The sequence below is a fragment of the Monodon monoceros genome, unplaced genomic scaffold, assembly GCF_005190385.1.
Source record: "Monodon monoceros isolate NGI ecotype Baffin Bay Population unplaced genomic scaffold, NGI_Narwhal_1 Super_Scaffold_7, whole genome shotgun sequence".
Classification (NCBI taxonomy): domain Eukaryota; kingdom Metazoa; phylum Chordata; class Mammalia; order Artiodactyla; family Monodontidae; genus Monodon; species Monodon monoceros.
The window spans coordinates 20,339,005-20,361,431 of NW_021703784.1; the positions used below are offsets into that span (position 1 = coordinate 20,339,005).

Consider the following 22,427-nt stretch of genomic DNA (forward strand, 5'->3'; position numbering starts at 1 on the left):
TTTTTACAGATGATATTTTGAAGATTAAAGCAGTTGAGAAACCTCTCCAAGTTTCTAGTAAGCTAGAGGACTGGGAGTCAATCCCATGACGCTTGATCTTATAGCTGATTTGTTAACTACTCTGCTGTACTGCCTTCCTGTAACAACTGCTACATACCTGCCACCAGGTACTTTAATACAAAACATTATTGACTGTAGCTTGCTAACAACACTATAAGGTCACTATCATCCCTCCCAATTTCACAGACAGGCAAATGAAAGTTCAAGAAGTTAAGCAAGGGGCTTCCCTGGTGGCACAGTGGTTGAGGGTCCGCCTGCCAATGCAGGAAACGCAGGTTCGTGCCCCGGTCCGGGAGGATCCCACATGCCGCGGAGCGGCTGGGTCCTTGGGCCATGGCCGCTGAGCCTGCGCGTCCGGAGCCTGTGCTCCGCGACGGGAGAGGCCACAGCGGTGGGAGGCCCACATACCGCAAAAAAAAAACCCCCAAACAAACAAACAAACAAAAAGTTAAGCAAGTTGCCCAAGGTTACATGGATAGTGAGTTGTAAAGTTGCCATTTATACCTAGTCCTGTCTGACCCCAAAGCCCATATATTAAAAATTTTTTTAATTTATTTTTAAAAAATTAAAAAATATTTTAATACATTTTTAAAGGTTACTTTCCATTTACACTTGTTACAAAATATTGTCTGTATTTTACACCCAATAGTTTGTGCCCCCCACTCCCCCACCCCTATATTGCCCCTTCCCCCCACCTCACTGATAATCACTAGCTTGTTCTCTATAGCTGTGTCTGCTTCTTTTCTTGTTATATTCACTAGTTTTTGTATTTTTTTAGATTCCACATATAAGTGATATCAGACAGTATTTGGCTTTCTCTGATTTGCTTCACTTAGCATAATGCCCTACAAGTCTATCCATGTTGCTGCAAATGGCAAAATTTTGTTCTTTTTTATGGCTGAGTAGTATTCCATTGTGTGTGCGTGTGTGCGTGTGTGCGTGCGTGTGTGTGTGTGTGTATGCCACATCTTCTTTATCCATTCATCTGTTGATGGACATGTAGGTTGCTTCCGTATCTTGGCAATTGTAAATAATGCTGCTATGAACACTGGGGTGCATATTTTCTTTCCAAATTAATGTTTTTGGTATTTTTTGGTGTATACCCAGAAGGAGTGGAATTGATGGGTCATATGGTAGTTCTATTTTTAGTTTTTTGAGGAACGTCCATACAGTTTTCCACAGTGGCTGCACCAACTTACATTCCCGCCAACAGTGTACAAGGATCCCCTTTTCTCTACATCCTCACTAACATTTGTTACCTGTGTTCTTTTTGGTGATAGCCATTCTGACAGGTGTGAGGTGATATCTCATTGCGGTTTGGGGTTGCATTTCCCTGATGATTAGTGATGCTGAGTATCTTTTCATGTGCCTGCTGGCCATCTGCATTCCCTCTTTGGAAAAATGTCTATTCAGGTCTTCTCAAAGCCCATATTCTTAAGCATTATATTGTGCAGGAAGGAAAGATGTGACAAAAACAATAACATTAGCGGAAAAGACTAAGTGCTAGTTCAGCGTGAAGCAGAGGTATGATGCCACTACCACCAAGGCGAATGCCACCTGAGGCTGTGTTCTAGAAATACAGTATTCAGAGCAAGGGAGGTTAACAGTCCCATTCTATTCTGTCATGGCAGAGCACACATTGGGAACATTGGGCTTCTGGGCTTTACACTTTGAAAGAGGGTTACTGATGCACCTGAAACTCATCCAGATGTGAGTGCTGAGCATGGCACAATGTCTGAGTAACATGTTTATGGGAAGAACTGTGGAAAAGCTAAGAATAGTTAGCCACCGCCCCCAAAGAGGAGTCTCAAGGGATGCTGAATAGCTAGTATTTGAAGCGTCTTCATGTGGTGGAGGATTAGATACAATCTGTATGGTTCCAGAGGGAAACAATTAGGCTACAAATATAGAGGATCAAAGAGTTGGATGTAGTTTCTCAAGGAGAGGAAGGACCTCCTGGCATTTGGAACTTTTTAGAAAAGAAATGGGCTTCCTTGTAAGAGAATGAATTCTTTTTCAGTGACAGAGAACCTGAACGACCACTTATGATGGGTGTTAAAGACATATGCCAGGTGTTGTGGTTCTTAAATTTAGTGAGTATAAGAATCACCAGAGGGAACTTGTTAAATACTGATTCCCAGGTATGCCTTCAGAAGTATTGATTCAGTGGATCTGGGATAAGGTCCTGGAATCTGCATTTTTAACAAGCAGCTCAGTGGGTCCAAATCAGGTGATCAGCGATCTACGCTTTGAGAGCTAGTAAGACTAGATAAACTTTGAGGTCTCGTCCACTTATTTTACAAATAAGCATTTTAGTGAAAAATGTGTGTAGTCAATATAATGACTATTCAAAGAGAGTTGTCTTTAGTTTCAGAATAGATCCAAGACAAACTTCTTTAATATGTTGATGGTTATGAGAGACAAAAATATTGGAATGTAGGCTCTTAGGATATGGAAGGAGAAGGCTTGATTCATAAAAGGTAAGACTTTAAGAGCAAAATAGAAGATAGAAATTCAGTTGGAAGATCTTTAAACACTTTAAGTAAGGAACCCACTCTGCATATGCCAAGGAGCAATCTGATGCGGACCTGGAAAAAGCTGTCAATTATCCTAAAGGACAGCACCTGTGTAAGGCTAACACCTATCAGGTTTGGGGGCCCAGGTTTATATAAACTGCAGCCTAAAACTGACAAAACAAGTGTGGTGAGAGTGTCTTCTAACTCTGGCCCACTTTCTGTTGGGCTAAAGAGCTTTTGCTGGCAAGTTTAATATATATTTGATTAATCTTAACTTTTACTTAAATTGTGTGACCTGAGAGCCGCATTTTAGGAGCTACTGTATCCTGAAATGTTTTTGCTCTCTGTGAATAGGTTTTCAACACTGGCACTTGGAGTAATTTACTGTCCCATGTCCAGACTTTTAAAAGCATTTAATTTGCATAATGATTCATTTGTTTAAGTGTATTACAGTATTTAAAAGATGTTTTTTTCTTTGAAAATCATTCAAATGATTTGAAAATCATTAAAGGTTAGTTGAGGAATTGGTGTTCCTGGCTGTTTTGTTGATTCATAGTATTGATGTGCTTTTTTTTAGTTCATTAAAGACTAACAAGTGACTTCTGTTTTAAATTTAAGGTATATAAAGTTTCCAAATGGCAATTACATGTTGATAATAAGTTAGACCCTTGTTTCTGTTTAATTTCTTCTTGCCTCCTTTTAATGGCTGCAGACCTACTCGTCGACTCTTCTTGAATCATGAGAGATGAAATAGCAACAACAGTCTTCTTTGTCACAAGATTAGCAAAAAAACATGATAAATTGAGTAAACAACAGATAGAAGACTTTGCAGAAAAGTTGATGACGATCTTGTTTGAAACATACAGAAGTCACTGGCACTCTGATCACCCTTCTAAAGGGCAAGCCTTCAGGTGAGAGTTGATATGCATGGCAAAGGGAGGTAACCACCTGCAATGATTTTGTTGGCAGCCTTTAAGTAATGAAAATTTTATGGGCTCAAATTTATTTGTTTGAACTTGGACTTGAAAAAATGAGATGTGGTAGGTGATAGTACAAGTCAAAAACTATAGAGCAAACCTATTTATGTGAGGTGGATTAAACAATTTCTAAATTGTGTTTACCCTGAAGGTTATATAGTGAACCTTTGGTGTGACTTAGTAATGGAATCCATGTTCTGAGTTGCTGTGTAAAAAGTCGGTATTTTACTCTTGCTGTAAAACTGGAGGGTGGCCAAGGAGTTGAGGAAAGATGGGAGTGAGGTGGGAGCTGTGTGTATTGGAGTTTCTTGCCTACAGCATGATTCTCCAGCTAAAGTACCTGTCACCACGTCTTTGTTTCCCTTTCCTTGTTTTTAAAGGTGTATCAGGATAAACAATAATCAGAATAAAGATCCTATTCTAGAAAGGGCTTGTGCTGAAAGTAATGTGGATTTTTCTCACCTGGGACTTCCGAAGGAGATGACCATATGGGTAGATCCCTTTGAAGTGTGCTGTAGGTGAGTAATCTCATTGGAGTTAGTTTGTGTGCTCTGTGGCCCTTGGAAATCTTAGGGTATTTAGTCAGCTCTATGCACCTTTGTGAAAGGTGATGCTCCAAAGCCCTGGATTAGCAGGGAGGGCACAGGGTGGCTAAGACTAGATGCAAACTATATCAGACAACACAGACTTCCCAATTAGGGTGGATGGAGTGGGAAGCACAAAGATTTTTGCATAGTATTTGAAATTTGACTTTAATCACTGCATCATATTGCCAACTGTAGATTATAATGTCCAAGTATTATAGGCAGTGTCAAGGGGGAAGAGGAGTTATTTACCATCGGCAATTCAGTCCATCAGTTGAATCGAAAGAAAGTAGTCTGACTTTATCTTAGTTAATTCCTAGAAAGCTTTTATAGAATCCTTGACCCCTGCCAATTACGACAGTATTAGTAGCTGAAGGTCATAATGTCTCTCAATGTGCTTTGCTATCAAGCCATTTCAATTTGTTTTTTTTTAAATTGCAGTATAGTTGATTTACAAAATTATATTAGTTTCAGGTATACAACATAGTAATTCAAAGTTTTTACAGATTATACCCCATTTAAATTTATTATAAAACATTAGCTATATTCTCTGTGCTGTACTATATCCTTGTAGCTTATTTATTTTATACATAGTAGTTTGTACCTACCCCTATCTTTCCCCTCCCCACTTCCCTTTGCCCTGCTGGTAACCACTAGTTTGTTTTCTATGTCTGCTGAGCCTGTTTCTGTTTTGCTATATACATAGGTTTTATTTTTTAGATCCCACATATAAATGATATAGTACAGTATTTGACTTTCTCTGTCTGACTTACTTCACTAAGCGTAATACTCTCTAGGTCCATCCATGTTGCTGCAAATGGCAGAATTTCATTCTTTTTTATGGCTGAGTAGTACTCAGTTGTATATATACATGCCACATCTTCTTTATCCATTCATCTGTTGATGGACACTTGGGTTGCTTCTGTCTTAGCTATTGTAAATAGTGCTGCCCTGAACATTGGGGTGCATGCATCTTTTCAAATTTCCTGGATATGTACCCAGGAGTGTTTTTTTTTCTGGATATATACCTAGGATATATATTGCTGGATCATATGGTAATCCTACTTTTAATTTGAGGAACCTCCATACTGTTTTCCATAGTGGCTGCACCAATTTACATTCCCACCGATAGTGTACAAGGGTTTCGTTTTCTCCATGTTCTCGCCAACATTTGGTATTTGTAGACATTTTGATGATAGCCATACTGACAGGTGTGAGGTGATGTCTCATTGTTTTGATTTGCATTTCTCTAATAATGTAAGATGTTGAGCATCTCGTTATGTGCCTGTTAGCCATTTGTATGTCCATTTCTTTGGAAAAATATCTATTCAGGTCTTCTGAACATTTTTTTTCAATTTTATTTAATTTATTTTTTTATACAGCAGGTTCTTATTAGTTATCCATTTTGTACTTATTAGTGTATATATGTCAATCCCAATCTCCCAATTCATCACACCCATCCCCCACCACTGTCCCCCCTTGGTGTCCATATGTTTGTTCTCTACATCTGTGTCTCAGTTTCTGCCCTGCAAACTGGTTCATCTGTACCATTTTTCTACGTTCCACATATATGCGTTAATATACGATATTTGTTTTTCTCTTTCTGACTTACTTCACTCTGTATGACAGTCTCTAGATCCATCCACGTCTCTGCAAATGACTCAATTTCATTCCTTTTTATGGCTGAGTAATATTCCATTGTATATATGTACCACATCTTCTTTACCCATTCATGTGTTGATGGGCATTTAGGTTGCTTCCATGTCCTGGCTGTTGTAAATAGTGCTGCAATGAACATTGGGGTGCATTTTTGAATTATAGTTTTGAATTATGGTTTTCTCTGGGTATATGTCCAGCAGTGGGATTGCTGGGTCATATGGTAATTCTATTTTTAGTTTTTTAAGGAACCTCCATATTGTTCTCCATAGTGGCTGTATCAATTTACATTCCCATGCACAGTGCAACAGGGCTCCCTTTTCTCCACACCCTATACAGCATTTATTGTTTGTAGATTTTTTGATGATGGCCATTCTGACCGGTGTGAGGTGACACCTCATTGTAGGTTTGATTTGCATTTTTCTAATAATTAGTGATGTTGAGCAGCTTTTCATGTTCTTCTTGGCCATCTGTATGTCTTCTTTGGAGAAATGTCTATTTAGGTCTTCTGCCCATTTTTTAGATTGAGTTGTTTGTTCTTTTAATATTGAGCTGCATGAGCTGTTTATATATGTTGGAGATTAATCCTTTGTCTGTTGATTCGTTTGCAAATATTTCCTCCCATTCTGAGGGTTGTCTTTTTGTCTTGTTTGTAGTTTCCTTTGCTGTGCAAAAGCTTTGAAGTTTCATTAGGTCCCATCTGTTTATTTTTGTTTTTATTTCCATTACTCTAGGAGGTGAGTCAAAAAAGATCTTGCTGTGATTTATGTCAAAGAGTGTTCTTATGTTTTCCTATAAGAGTTTTATAGTATCCCATCTTACATTTAGGTCTCTAAACCAATTTGAGTTTATTTTTGTATATGGTGTTAGGGAGTGTTCTAATTTCATTCTTTTACATGTAGCTGTCCAGTTTTCCCAGCACCACTTATTGAAGAGACTGTCTTTCCTGCATTGTATATCCTTGCCTCCTTTGTCATAGATTAGTTGACCATAAGTGCGTGGGTTTACCTCTGGGCTTTCTATCTTGTTCCATTGATCTATATTTCTGTTTTTGTGCCAGTACCATATTGTCTTGATTACTGTAGCTTCATAGTATAGTCTGAAGTCAGGGAGTTTGATTCCTCCAGCTCTGTTTTTTTCCCTCAAGACTGCTTTGGTTATTCGGGGTCTTTTGTGTCTCCATACAAATTGTAAGGTTTTTTGTTCTACTTCTATAAAAAATGCCATTGGTGGGCTTCCCTGGTGGCGCAGTGGTTGAGAGTCCGCCTGCCGATGCAGGGGACACGGGTTCATGCCCCGGTCCGGGAAGATCCCACATGCCGCGGAGCAGATGGGCCCGTGAGCCATGGCCACTGAGCCTGCACGTCCGGAGCCTGTGCTCCGCAACGGGAGAGGCCACAACAGTGAGAGGCCCTTGTACCACAAAAAAATAAATAAATAAATGCCATTGGTAATTTGATAGGGATTGCATTGAATCTGTAGATTGCTTTGGGTAGTATAGTCATTTTCACAATATTGAGTCTTCCAATCCAAGAACATGGTATATCTCTCCATCTGTTGGTATCATCTTCAATTTCTTTCATCAGTGTCATAGTTTTCTGCATACAGGTCTTTTATCTCCCTAGGTAGATTTATTCGTAGGTATTTTATTCTTTTTGTTGCAATAGTAAATGGGAATGTTTCCTTAATTTCTCTTTCAGATTTTTCATCATTAGTGTATAGGAATGCAAGAGATTTCTGTGTATTAATTTTGTATCCTTCAACTTCACCAAATTCATTGATTAGCTCTAATAGTTTTCTGGTGGCATCTTTAGGATTCTCTATGTATAGTATCATGTCATCTGCAAACAGTGACAGTTTTATTTCTTTTGCAATTTGTATTCTCTGATTGCCGTGGCTAGGACTTTATGTTGAATAATAGTGGTTAGAGTGGACCTCCTTGTCTTGTTCCTGATTTTAGAGGAAATGCTTTCAGTTTTCCACCATTGAGAATGATGTTTGCTGTGGGTTTGTCATATATGACTTTTATTATGTTGAGGTAGGTTCCCTCTGCCCACTTTCTGGAGAGATTTTATGATAAATGTGTGTTGAATTTTGTCAAAAGCTTTTTCTGCATCTATTGAGATGATCATATGGTTTTTCTTCTTCAGTTTGTTAATATGGTGTATCACACTGATTGATTTGCGTATATTGAAGAATCCTTGCATCCCTGGGATAAATCCCACTTGATCATGGTGTATGATCCTTTAAATGTTTTGTTGGATTCTGTTTGCTAGTATTTTGTTGAGGATTTTTGCATCTATATTCATCAGTGATATTGGTCTGTAATTTTCTTTTTTTGTAGTACCTTTGTCTGGTTTTGGTATCAGGGTGATGGTGGCCTCACAGAATGAGTTTGGGAGTGTTCCTTCCTCTGCAATTTTTGGAAGAGTTTGAGAAGGATGGGTGTTAGCTCCTCTCTAATTGTTTCATAGATTCACCTGTAAAGCCATCTCGTCGTGTACTTTTGTTTGTTGGGAGATTTTTAATCACAGTTTCAATTTCATTACTTGTGATTGGTCTGTTCATATTTTCTATTTCTTCCTGGCTCAGTCTTGGAAGGTTATACATTTCTAAGAATTTGTCCATTTCTTCCAGGTTGTCCATTTTATTGGCATAGAGCTGCTTGTAGTAGTCTCTTAGGATGCTTTGTGTTTCTGCGGTGTCTGTTGTAACTTATTTTCCATTTCTAATTTTATTGATTTGAGTCCTCTCCCTCTTTTTCTTGATGAGTCTGGCTAATGGTTTATCAATCTTGTTTATCTTCTCAAAGAACCAGCTTTTAATATTATTAACCTTTGCTTTCCTTGTCTCTTTTTCATTTTTTTCTGCTCTGATATTTATGATTTCTTTCCTTCTACTAACATTAGGTTTTTGCTTTTTTTTTTAATTTTTATTTTTTTGTGGTATGCGGGCCTGCCTCTCACTGTTGTGGCCTCTCCCATTGCAGAGCAACGTGCAGGCTCGGCGGCCATGGCTCACGGGTCCAGCCGCTTCACGGCATGTGGGATCTTCCCGGACCGGGGCACGAACCCGTGTTCCCTGCATCGGCAGGCGGACCCTCAACCACTGCGCCACCAGGGAAGCCCATAACATTAGGTTTTTTGTTCTACTTTCTCTAGTTCCTTTAGGCGTAATGTTAGATTGTGTATTTGCAATGTTTGTTGTTTCTTGAGGTAGAATTGTATTGCTATAAACTTCCCTCTTAGAATTCCTTTTGCTGCATCCCATAGGTTTTGGATCATCGTGTTTTCACTGTCATTTGTTTCTAGGTATTTTTAAATTTCCTCTTTGATTTCTTCAGTGACCTCTTGGCTATTTAGTAATGTAGTGTTTAGCCTCCATGTGTCTGTGTGTTTTATTTTTTGTTCCCTGTAATTGATTTCTAATCTCATAGTGTTGTGATCAGAAAAGATGCTTGATATGATTGCAATTTTCTTAAATTTACTGAGGCTTGATTTGTGACCCAAGATGTGATCTATCCTAGAGAATGTTCCGTGCACACTTGAGAAGAAAGTGTAATCTGCTGTTTTTGGATGGAATGTCCTATAAATATCAATTAAATCTATCTGGTCTATTGTGTCATTTAAAGCTTGTGTTTCCTTATTAATTTTCTCTTTGGATGATCTGTCCATTGGTGTAAGTGAGTTGTTAAAATCTCCCACTGTTATTGTGTTACTGTTGATTTCCTCTTTTAGAGCTGATAGCAGTTGCCTTATGTATTGAGGTGGTCCTATGTTGGGTGCATAAATATTTATAATTGCTATTTCTTCTTCTTGGGTTGATCCCTTGATCATTATGTAGTGTCCTTCCTTGTCTCTTGTAACAGTCTTTATTTTAAAGTCTATTTTATCTGATATGAGCATTGCTACTCCAGCTTTCTTTTGATTTCCATTTGCATGGAATATCTTTTTCCATCCCCTCACTTTCAGTCTGTATGTGTCCCTAGGTCTGAGGTGGGTCTCTTGTAGACAGCATATATATGGGTCTTGTTTTTGTATCCTTTCAGCAAGCCTGTGTCTTTTGGTTGGAACATTTAATCCATTCATGTTTAAGGTAATTATCGATATGTATGTTCTTATGACCATTTTCTTAATTGTTTTGGGTTTGTTTTTGTAGGTCCTTTACTTGTCTTTTGTTTCCCACTTAGAGAAGTTCCTTTAGCATTTGTTGTAGAGCTGGTTTGGTGGTGCTGAATTCTCTTAGCTTTTGCTTGTCTGTAAAGCTTTTGATTTCTCCATCGAATCTGAATGAGATCCTTGCTGGGTAGAGTAATCTTGGTTGTAGGTTCTTCCCTTTCATCACTTTAAATATGTCATGCCACTCCCTTCTGGCTTGTAGAGTTTCTGCTGAGAAATCAGCTGTTAACCTTATGGGAGTTCCCTTTTATGTTATTTGTCCTTTTTCCTTTGCTGCTTTCGATAATTTTTCTTTGTCTTCAGTTTTTGCCAATTTGATTACTATGTGCCTCAGCATATTTCTCCTTGGGTTTATCCTGTATGGCACTCTCTGTGCTTCCTGGACTTGGGTGACTATTTCCCTTCCCATGTTCGGGAAGTTTTCGACTATAATCTCTTCAAATATTTTATAGGGTTCTTTCTCTCTCTCTTCTTCTGGGATCCCTATAATGCCAATGTTTTTGCGTTTAATGTTGTCCCAGATGTCTCTTAGGCTGTCTTCATTTCTTTTCATTCTTTTTTTATTTTTTCCACACCAGTGAATTTCACCATTCTGTCTTCCAGGTCACTTATCCGTTCTTCTGCCTCAGTTATTCTGCTATTGATTCTTTCTAGTGTATTTTTCTTTTCAGTTATTGTATTGGTCCTCTCTCTTTGTGTGTTCTTTAATTCTTCTAGGTCTTTGTTAAACATTTCTTGCATCTTCTCGATCTTTGCCTCCATTCTTTTCCGAGTTCCTGGATCATCTTCACTATCAGTATTCTGAATTCTTTTTCTGGAATGTTGCCTATCTCCACTTCATTTAGTTATTTTTGTGGGGTTTTATCTTGTTCCTTCATCTGGTACATAGCCCTCTGCCTTTTCATCTTGTCTTTCTGTGAATGTGGTTTTTGTTCCACAGGCTGCAGGATTGTAGTGCTTCTTGCTTCTGCTGTCTACCTTCTGGTGGATGAGGCTATCTAAGAGGGTTGTGCAAGCTTCCTGATAGGAGGGACTAGTGGTGGGTAGAGCTGGGTGTTTCTCTGGTGGGCAGAGCTCAGTAAAACTTTAATCTGCTTGTCTGCTGATGGGTGGGGCTGGGTTCCCTTCCTGTTGAGTGTTTGGCCTGAGATGCCCCAGCACTGGAGCCTACCTGGGCTCTTTGGTGAGGCTAATGAGAGACTCTGGAGGGCTCACACCAAGGAGTACTTCCTAGAACTTCTGCTGCCAGTGTCCTTGTCCTCACGGTGAAACACAGACACCATCTGCCTCTGCAGGAGACCCTCCAACACTAGCAGGTAGGTCTTGTTCAGTCTCCTATGGGGTCACTGCTCCTTCTCCTGGGTCCTGATGCGCACACTACTTTCTGTGTGCCCTCCAAGGGTGGAGTCTCTGTTTCCCCCAGTCCTGTCGAAGTCCTGCAATCAAATCCCTCTAGCCTTCAAAATCTGATTCTCTAGGAATTCCTCCTCCCGTTGCCAGATGCCCAGGTTGGGAAACCTGACGTGGGGCTCACAACATTCACTCCAGTGGGTGGACTTCTGTGGTATAAGTGTTCTTCAGTTTGAGTCACCCACCCAGCAGTTATGGGATTTAATTTTATTGTGATTGCGCCCCTCCTACCATGTCACTGTGGCTTCTCCTTTGTCTTTGAATGTGGGGTATCTTTTTTGGTGAGTTCCAGTGTCTTCCTGTCGATGATTGTTCAGCACTTAGTTGTGATTCCGGTGCTCTCACAAAAGGGAGTGAGAGCATGTCCTTCTACTCTGCCATCTTGAACCAATCCTATCTGCCCATTTTTTGACTGGGTTGTTTGTTTGTTGTTGTTTTTTTCATATTGAGTTGTATATTGTGGATATTAATTCCTTGTCAGTTATGTTATTTGCAAATATTTTCTTCCATTCAGTAGGTTATCTTTTTGCTTTCTTGATGGTTTCCTTTGCTGTGCAAAAGCTTTTAAGTTTAATTGGGTCCTATTTGTTTATTTTTGTTTTATTTGCCTTAGGAGACAGATCCAAAAAAAATATTACTACAATTTATATTAGGTTTCTGCCTATGTTTTCATCTAGGAGTTTATGTGGTTTGCAGTCTTACATATAGGTCTTTAATCCATTTTGAGTTTATTGTTTATATGTGTGAGAAGCTGTTATAATTTCATTGTCTACTTGTAGCTGCCCTGTTGTCCCAGCACCACTTATTGAAGAGACTGTCTTTTCCTCATTGTATATTCTTGCCTCTCTGTCATAGATTAATTAACCATAGGTGAATGGGTTTATTTCTGGGCTCTCTGTTCTCTTCCACTGATCTATATGTCTATTTTTGTGCCAGTATCATACTGTTTTGATTACCAGAGTTTTGTAATATAGGCTGAAGTGCAGGAGCTTGATACCTCCAGCTCTGTTCTTTCTCAAGATTGCTTTGGCTATTTGGGGTCTTTTGTGTTTTCATACAAATCTTAGAATTATTTGCTATAGTTCTGTGAAAAATGCCATTAGTATTTTGATAGGGATGGCATTGAATCTGTAGATCGCCTTGGGTATTATGGTTATTTTAACAATATTAATTCTTCCAATCCATGAACATTGTATGTCTTTCCATCTGTTTTTGTCTTCAGTTTCTTTCATCAGTGTTTTATAAATTTCTGAGTACAGGTCTTTTTACCTCCTTAGTTAGATTTATTCTTAGGTATTTTATTCTTTTTGATGTGATGGTAAATGAGATTGTTTTCTTAATTTCTTTCTGATAGTTCATTGTTAGTGTGTAGAAATGTAACAGATTTCTGCAACAAATTTCTGTATGCTAGTTTTGTATTCTGCAATTTTACCAAATTGTTTTCTGGTGGTATCTTTAGGATTTTCTATGTATACTATCATGTCATCTGCAAACTTCTTCCTTTCCAATTTGGATTCCTTTTCTTTTTCTTGTCAGATTGCTGTGTCTAGAGTTTTAAATACTATGTTGAATAAAAGAGGTGCAAGTCGGTATCTTTGTCTTGTTCTGATCTTAGAGAAAATGCTGTCAACTTTTTATGATGAGTATGATGTTAGCTGTGGACTTACCATATATGGCCTTTGTTATGTTGAGAGAAGTTCCCTCTATACCCACTTTGTGGAGAGTTTTTATTATAAATGAATGTTGAATAGTGCTGAAAGGTTTTTGTACATCTATTGAGATGATAATAGGATCTTTTATTCAACTTGTTAATGTGATGTATTGCATTGATTTGTGGTTATTGAACCATCCTTGCATTCCTGGGATAAATCCCACTTGACATGGTGTATGATCCTTTTAATGTATTGTTGGATTTGATTTGCTAATATTTTGTTGAGGATTTTTGCATCTATGTTCATCAGCGATACTGACCTGTAATTTTTTCTGTGATATCTTTGTCTGGTTTTGGTATCAGGGTGATGTGGCCTCATAGAATGAGTTTGGAAGCGTTCCTTCCTCTGCAATTTTTTGGAAGAGTTTGAGAAGGATAGGTGTTCACTCTTCTCTAAATGTTTGCTAGAACTCACCTGTAAAGCTGTCTGGTCCTGGAATTTTGTTGGTTGGGGGTTTCTTTTTTTTTTCTCCATTATTAATTCAATTTCATTACTGGTAATTGGTCTGTTCATGTTTTCTATTTCAGCCTGGTTCAGTCTTGGGAGATTGTACAGTTCTAGGAATTTGTCCATTTCTTCTAGGTTGTCCATTTTATTTGCATATGGTTATTCATAGTAATCTCTTGTGATCTTTTTATTGTTTGTAACTTCTTTTTTATTTCTGATTTTATTGATTTGGGCCCTCTCTTTTTCTCTTGATGAGTCTGGCTAAAGGTTTATCAATTTTGTTTATCTTTTCAAAGAACCACCTCTTAGTTTCATTGATCTATTTTTTGTTTGTTTTTTGTCTCTATTTCATTTCTGCTCTGATATTTATAATTTCTTTCCTTCTACCAACTTTGGACTTTATTTGTCTTCTTCTAGTTTCTTTCGATGTAAGGTTAGGCTGTTTGAGACTTTTGTTTCCCAAGGTAGGCTTGTATCACTATGAACTTCCCTCTTAGAACTACTTTTGCTGCATCCCATAGATTTTTGGATCATTGTGTTTATGTTTTCATTTGTCTCCAGGTATTTTTTGATTTCCTCTTTGATTTCTTCAATGATCCATTGGTTGTTTAGTTTATATTGTTTAGCCTTTACATGTTTGTGGGTTTTTTTTTCAGTTTTCTTATAGTGATTTCTAGTTTTGTAGCATTGTGGTCAGAAAAGATGCTCAATATGATTTCAGTCTTCTTAAATGTACTGAGAATTGATTTGTAGCCTAGCATGTGATTTGTCCTGGAGAATGTTCCATGTAAACTTGAAAAGAATGTGTATTCTGCTGCTTTTGGATGGAATGCCCTGTAGATATCTGTTAGGTCCATTTGGTCTACTGTGTCATTTAAGACTAGTGTTTCCCTCTTGATTTTCTGTCTGGGTGATATGTCCATTGATATAAGTGGGGAGTTAAAGTCCCCTACTATTATTGTGTTACTGTCAAGTTGTCCCTGTATCTCTGTTAATATTAACTTTACATATTTAGGTGCTCCTATGTTGGGTGCATATATATTTACAATTGTTATACCTTCTTCTTGGATTGATCCCTTGATCATTATGTAATGTCCTTCTTTGTCTCTTGTTACAGTTTTTGTTTTAAAGTCTACTTTGTCTTAGTGTCTACTTTGTCTACTTTGTGTAAGTGTTGCTACCCTGGCTTTCTTTTCATTTCTATTTACATGGTATACCTTTTCCTGTCCTCTCACTTTCAGTGTATGTGTGACTTTAGATATGAAGTGAGTTTCTTGTAGACAGCATATATATGAGTATTGTTTTTGTATCTTCAGTCACTCTATATCTTTTGATTAGAACGTTTATTCCAGTTACATTTAACATAATTATTGATTGGTATGTACTTACAGCCAGTTTATTAATTGTTTTGGTGTTGTTTTTGTAGTTATTTTGTTCCTTTCTTCTTTTCTCTCTTCCCTCGTTATTTGATGACTATCTTAACATCATAACATAGTGTTATGTTCAAATTTCTTTCTGTTTTTTGTGTATCTATTATGGATTTTAATTTTTGGTTACCATGAGGTTTATATATAGCAATCTATATATGTGATTATTTAAATTGCTCATCTCTTAATTTCAAATGCATTTTAACAACCCTGCATTTTTACTCCTCCCCTCTCATGATTACTGCTTTTTTACATCATATTTTCCATCTAATTGTTTTGTGTATCCCTTAACTACTTATTGCAGATCTAGGCAATTTTACTACTTTTGTCTTTTAACCTTCCTATTAGCTTTGTATGTGGTTGATCTTACTGCCTTTATTGTATATTTTGCCTTTACCAATGAGCTTTTTCCGTTTGTAATTTTCATGTTTCTAGCTGTGGTTTTCCTTTTTTGCTTAGCGAAGCCCCTTTTAACATTTCTTGTAAAGCTGCTTTGGTGATGATGGACTCTTTTAGCTTTTGCTTACCTGTAAAACTTTTGATCTCTCTTTCAAATCTGAGGGTAAGCCTTGCCAAGTAGAATATTCTTGGCCATAGGTTTTTCATTTCATCACTTTAAATATACTGCAACACACCCTTCTGACCTGCAAAGTTTCTGCTGAAAAGTCAGCTGATAGCTTTATGGGGAGTCCCCTTACATGCAACCTGTTACTTTTTCCTTGCTTTTAATATCCTCTCTTTATCTTTAATTTTTGCCATTTTAATTACAATGTATCTTGGTGTGTTCCTCCTTGGGTTGATCCTGTTTGAGGCTCTCTGTGTTTCCTGGACCTGGATATCTGTTTCCTCTGCCAGGTAGGGAAGTTTTCAGCTATATGTCTTCAAATATATTCTCTGACCCTTTTTCTTTTCTCCTTCTAGGATCCCTATAATGTGAATGTTAGCATTCTTGGTGTTTTTCCAGAGATCTCTTAAAGTATTCTAATTTCTTTTTATTCTTTTTTTCTGTTTCAGCTTCAGTGATTTCTATTACTCTGTCTTCCAGCTCACTGATCTGTTCCTCTGTATCATCTAGTCTACTGTTGATTCCTTCTAGTGTATTTTCACTTCAGTGAAATTCTCCAGTTCTGCTTTGTTCTTCTTTGTATCTTCTAACCCTTTGTTTAACTTCTCACTATTTCCCTACATTCTTCTCCCAAGTTCTTTGTTCATCTTTATGATCATTACCTTCAACTCTTTATTGGGTAGATTACCTTTCTCCTAAAATTCTTCTTCTGGGGTTTTATCCCATTCCTTCATTTGGGACATGTTCCTCTGTTTCCTCATTTTGCCTAATTTGTTTTTATTTCTATGTATCTGGTTGGTTGATAACATTTCCTGGCTTTGGAGAAGTAGCCTTTTGTAGGAGACATCCTGTGCATCCCAGCAGTGCACTCCCCTCTGGTCACCAGGACTATATGCTCTAGGGATGCCCCCTATGTGGGATGTGTGGGTCCTTATGTTGTGGTGGACTGACTACTGTGGGTGGTCTAGTAGGTGGGGCTGGTCCCTGATCTGGTTGGTTGCCAGGCCCTGCCATGTATGGAGGCTGCCAGCTGCTGGTTGTGATGTTGGGTCATTAGGAAACTGGCTGTGGAACCATGGAGAAGGGGGTCCTGGGGCTAGTGCTGGCTCACTGATGGGCAGAGCTGGGTTCTGGCCTTGGTGGTTGTGGGGCTGAGGTTTCCAGTTCTAGTGTCAGTCTGCTGGTGGGTAGGGTCAGTTCCTGATACAACTGGTTGTGCATTCTGGGGTGTCTCAGAGTTGATGCTGGCCCATTGGTGAATGGGGCTGGATCCCAAAGTGGCTGGCTGAGGGGTTCACGGTGTCCTGGAGCTGGTGTTGGCCTGCCAGTGGGTTGGGCTCTGGTTGAGAGGGTGCAGGGGCTAGTGTTGGCTCACTAGAGCTGAGTCCTGAAATTTCTGGCTGCAGGGCCTGTGGGTCCTAGAGTTAGCTGGTATAGGCCTGCTGGGGGGTGGGGCAGCTCCCTGACATAGCTGGCTACAGGGTCTGAGGTGTCCCAAAGCTTGTTTTGGCTTGCTGGTAGGTGGGGCTGTATCCCCGAATGGCTGGCTGAGGGACCCAAGGTGTCTCAGAGCTAGTGTTGGCCTGTTGGTAGATGGGGCCTGGGCCCAGGTGATCTTGGAGCTGATGTTAGCCTGCTGGTGGGTGGGCTGGGAAGCCAGGGCCCAGGGGTCTTGAGGATGCCCACTGGTGGGTGAGGTTCCTCCCTGGGCTGGTGCTGGCTCCTTGGTGGTGGTGGGGTCAGGGTCCAGGGTATCCTGGGGCCGATTCCTTCCCACTGGTAGGCAGAGCTGGGTCCTGGGGTCTCTGCCTGCAGGGCCCTGTGGATCCTGGGGCTAGTGCTGGTGCACTGGTGTGTGGGGCCAGGCCCTGGGCCCTCTGTTGGACAGTGCTGCATCCTGGGGCATCTGTGGGCTCAGGGGCTCTTAAGGCTGTGTACCTGCTAGTAGGTGGGGCTGTTTTCCCACCTGGCTAGTTGCTTGGCCTGAGGCATCCCAGCACTGGCTCTGAAGGGCTGATGGGCGGGTCTGGGTCCTGGTTCTAATAAGCTAGAGGAAGGATTTCAAAATGGCGCTTGCCAGCATGAATGTCCACGTGGTAGAACAAGCTCCCCAAAATGGTTGCTGCCAGTGTTTGTGTCCCCAGGATGAGCTCAAGTTGTCCCCTGCCTCTCCAGGAAGCTCTCCAAGATCAGCTGGTGAGTCTGACCCAGGCTCCTTTCAAATTACTGCTTCTGCCCTGGGTCCTGGAGATTTTGTGTGGGCCCTTTACGAGTGGCATCTCTATTTCCCACAGCCCTCCTACTTTCCCAAAGTAAGCCCCACTGGCATTCAAAGCCAAGCATTCTGGGGGCTCATCTTCCTGGTACAGGATCCCTGGTGTGGGAAGCTCCATGTGGGGCTCAGACCCATTGCTTCTTCGGGAGAACCTCTACAACTGTAATTAGCCCCCCGACTTGTGTGTTGCCCACCCAGGGGTATGGGTCTGACCTATACCGTGACTCTGCCCCTCTTACTGGTCTCATTGTGGTTCCTTCTCTATAACTTTAGCTGTAGAAATCTTTTCTGCTAGATTCCAGTCTCTCATCAATAGTTGCTCTCTAAATAGTTGTAATCTTGGTGTGCCCATGAGAGGAGGTAGGCTCAGGATCTTCCTACTCCACTATCTTGGCCAAGCTTTGAGAATTTGTTTTCTTTTTTTTTTTTTAAAGTAACTCTTCTTGTAAATTACTGAGTTGTTTCCAGAAAAGATTAGAGATAAAACCTGTGAGAATTTGAATCCCTAATGAATGCTTTATTTTCCTTTCCTACTTAGGTATGGTGAGAAAAATCATCCATTTACAATTGCTTCTTTCAAAGACAGATGGGAGGAATGGGAATTATCCCAACAAATCAGTGATGCTGTTAATAGAGCCACGTTAGACTACTCTTCTGGCACTTCCTCTGATGAAGAAAGTTGTAACAAAGAACCTCAGATAATTCCTAAAGTCAGCAATCCAAAGAGTATTTATCAGGTAAAGTGTTCTCCATTTCTTCTCTGTGCATTTTTTTTCTACTCTAATTCTGAAAAGAGTATGCTCACTGTAAAAGCAAAGAAACAAATAATTGGAAAATATGGAAAGATTATAAAGATTAAAATCACAATAATAATATTCTGGCAAAACCTTTTCTGTCTTTTTTTCTTCCTTCTCTCTCTTTATACCCTCTACTTGGCTGAGTGCGCACTGATTTAGGGAGAATCTCTGACCCTTTGTATGTATGTAAATTTGTTTTCTTTATCACTTATGTATTGACACATTAAAGCAATTTAAATATTTTAAATCATTTGCTTCCCTTATAATTTTTTAGCTAATGTATTATTGGAAGACATCTAGGTTGTTTTCACATTGTTGTGATAGTAAAAAATCTAATTTTTACAGAGGTGTCAGAATTCTAAGTTATTTCTAGAGATTTGATTCTCAGACATGTAATTACTGGGTCATTGTGTATGAATATTTTATGAGTTCTTAACACAGGACAAAGTACCTTCTAGAAAGATGTCTTTGTTTGTAGTCTTACCAGCTCTATGTAAAAGTGTTTATCATTTTCCCTAAAACTGGGTATTCTCATTGAAAAATATCATTTTTATTAATTAAATTAAACATTAAAACAAAAACTCCATGTACCTAAGTGTTGTAGTTACTTACTGTCTTATGAATTTTTTCTCCTTCACCCATTTATCATTTGAGGTCCTAATGTGTTTTTAAAGGCTTTTCAAAGGTTAGAAATATTTTAACCCCTTGTCATATTACTAGAAAACTTTTTTCCCTAGCTTGTTTAGTTTTCTAAACTATATATGTAGTTTATATTTAGTTCTATATGTAAAGTTTAAAATTATGTAGTAAAATGTTTGCCCTTAATTCTATTTTTATGCTTAGAGAGATCTTCTTAATCTAAGGATCAGATATGTAGTCAGCTATATTCTTTTAGAACAATGTCCTTTGAAAGTGTGGTCTGCAAAACATTTATATTGGTCATCTGAGATGTTTAAGATGGATGTTTCTAGACCTCAACCCCAGAGATTGTGATTAGATAGTTTTGGGTTGAGCGAGGTGGGGATCAGGTAGGAGAGAACACAGGAATATATACTAATTTGAGTAAATTTTTTGTTTTTAAAATTCTTGGTTGGACTAAAGAATTTTGTTAAAAGATATGAAGTGACTTACTTCATACCCTAAAATGCAACTCAATTTTCCAAAGATAATGATCTACTTTGATTTCTATTCATTTGTATTTCCTATGCTTTTGAAAAGTTGAACCTGTGAGTTATGGGTTTATATTTAATCCTTAGAAGTGGCTTATCAGTTTACAGAAAATCATCATGCTCCTTTTTTCTTCTTTTTTTCTCCCCAGGTTGAAAACTTGAAACAGCCCTTTCAATCTTGGTTCCATATTCCCCGCAAAAACAATATGGGGGATGGCCGAATGGGCCTCCTAGGAAATGCTTATCATGCATTGCATAAGATCCCTAAGGGTCACAGGCCTGCTGCTGGGCACCGGGTGGACAGGTACCACTGGGTCAACACACACCGATAGTGCAGCGGCTGGGCCCTCGCGGGGTAGAGCTCAGCAGAGCTACTTTATTTTCTCTGAAATGAAAACAAGTCTAAGCTTGAGAGGCCCAGGAAACAGAAAAAATAACCACATTAGGGACTAGGGTGCATGATGGTGAATCCTCTCATGCAGATCATGACTGTGTTCTTAGCTGTACTTTTAATTCTTTAATTTTAAATGAAGGTTTATATAACACAAATGAATGTACCCAATAAGGTAATAGAATGAAGATATTGACCTGTAATAAGATTCAATGCATTATGAAGAGTAACAGTTTAAATAAACGTGCTGTGTTTTTAATACCTTCTTAGTTGAGTTTGTTGCAAGAAAGTTTTAAAAGTTCTTGTTTTTCATTAGCCATTAAAAAAAAAAGTAGACCTTCACTTAGGGAAGAGTGATCCTCATAGTATTCAGGTTCTACTTTATTACCTGCCATTACTGTTCTATTTTATAAGGTCAGTAAGAGCTTGTCTGAAAACTACTTTTTAAGACATCATTCCCTTAAAAAATTTGGCTTATTTCTAAACCTCATAATAGCCTTAATTATGACACTTTGTGGATGATATATCTCACTATGAAGAACTCAAGTGAAGCAGAAAAAAGCATAGTACCAAGGAAATAAACATCCCTCCCATCCAACCAGAAATTACCATTATTAACATTAAATGGTGACCATCTTTCCAGTGATCCTTTATATACATACAAATGTAAGAATTGACATATAGAAAAGTTAAAGAAAACCATACTACGGGAGCTACTTGATAGATATTTAGATTTAATTTTACTTGACCTCAGAAAAAAAGAAACCTAAAGTGAAACTGAAAGTTGTTGAAATAGTCATAAGATTTTCTACCACAGAGTATTTTATTTTTTGAAATATTTCTTTTATGGTTTAAAAAAAGGAACACCAGGAGGCCAGACAGTCTTTAAAACTTAAAAAAAAAAATGCAGTATTGCTTATTTGTTACTATGAAAGCTCCAGAAATTAACATTCTTCATTTTTTTCTTTGCCCCTTATCTTCCATGTCACTTTACAAATTGAGGTATAATTGACATATAACATTAGTTTCAGGTGCACAACATGATCTGATATTTGTATACATTGTGAAATGATTACCACAATAAGTCTAGTTAACGTCTGTCAGCATAAATAGTTACTTTTTTTGGGGGGGGATGAGAACTGTTTTTACTCTCTTGGTAACTTTCAAATATGCAACATTTTTAATGTCAAGGTTTCACATTTAAGTTCTCTCCTGAAATAATTATTCTTAATAGTTGATTTTTCTTAGTTCTATATTTCAACTTATTCAATGAATGCTCATCAATATTTTCTATATGTGAAATCTATTTTGATTCACCTTTCTTTTTTATAAATTTTATTTTATTCATTTTTTATACAGCAGGTTCTTATTAGTCTACAATTCTATACACATCAGTGTATACATGTCAATCTCAATTGCCCAATTCAGCACACCACCATCCCCACCCTCCCGAGGCTTTCCCCCCTTGGTGTCCATATGTTTATTCTCTACATCTGTGTCTCAACTTCTGCCCTGAAAAGTGGTTCATCTGTACCATTTTTCTAGGTTCCACATACATGCTTTAATATACGATATTTGTTTTTCTCTTTCTGACTTACTTCACTCTGTATGACAGCCTCTAGATCCATCCACGTCTCAACAAATGACCCAGTTTCGTTCCTTTTTATGGCTGAGTAATATTCCATTGTATATATCTACCACATCTTGTTTATCCATTCGTCTCTCGTTGGACATTTAGATTGCTTCCATGACCTGGCTATTGTAAATAGTGCTGCAATGAACATTGGGGTGCATGTGTCTTTTTGAATTATGGTTTTCTCTGGGTATATGCCCAGTAGTGGGATTGCTGGATCATATGGTAATTCTATTTTTAGTTTTTTAAGGAACCTCCATATTGTTCTCCATAGTGGCTGTATCATTTACATTCCCACAAACAGTGCAACAGGGTTCCCTTTTCTCCACACCCTCTCCATCATTTGTTGTTTATAGATTTTCTGATGATGCCCATTCTAACTGGTGTGAGGTGATACCTCATTGTAGTTTTGATTGGCATTTCTCTAATAATTATTGATGTTGAGCAGCTTTTCATGCGCTTCTTGGCCATCTGTATGTCTTCTTTGGAGAAATGTCTATTTAGGTCTTCTGCCCATTTTTGGATTGGATTGTTTCTTTAATATTGAGCTGCATGAGCTGTTTATATATTTTGGAGATTAATCCTTTGTCCATTGATTCATTTGAAAATATATTCTCCCATTCTGAGGGT

The 22,427-nt window shown here is 38.4% G+C and overlaps 1 protein-coding gene across 1 annotated transcript in view; it reads left to right on the forward strand.

Moving 5' to 3' along the window:
* Nucleotides 1–3,314: 3,314 nt before the first annotated feature.
* Nucleotides 3,315–22,427, forward strand: part of BTG4 (BTG anti-proliferation factor 4) — a 46,787-nt gene continuing 27,674 nt past the window's right edge. The window contains exons 1-4 of the mRNA XM_029209578.1: nt 3,315–3,487; nt 3,934–4,071; nt 18,346–18,544; nt 19,923–20,077. Of these exons, the coding sequence (XP_029065411.1) occupies nt 3,315–3,487; nt 3,934–4,071; nt 18,346–18,544; nt 19,923–20,077 (665 nt within the window). The remainder of the gene's footprint in view (nt 3,488–3,933; nt 4,072–18,345; nt 18,545–19,922; nt 20,078–22,427) is intronic.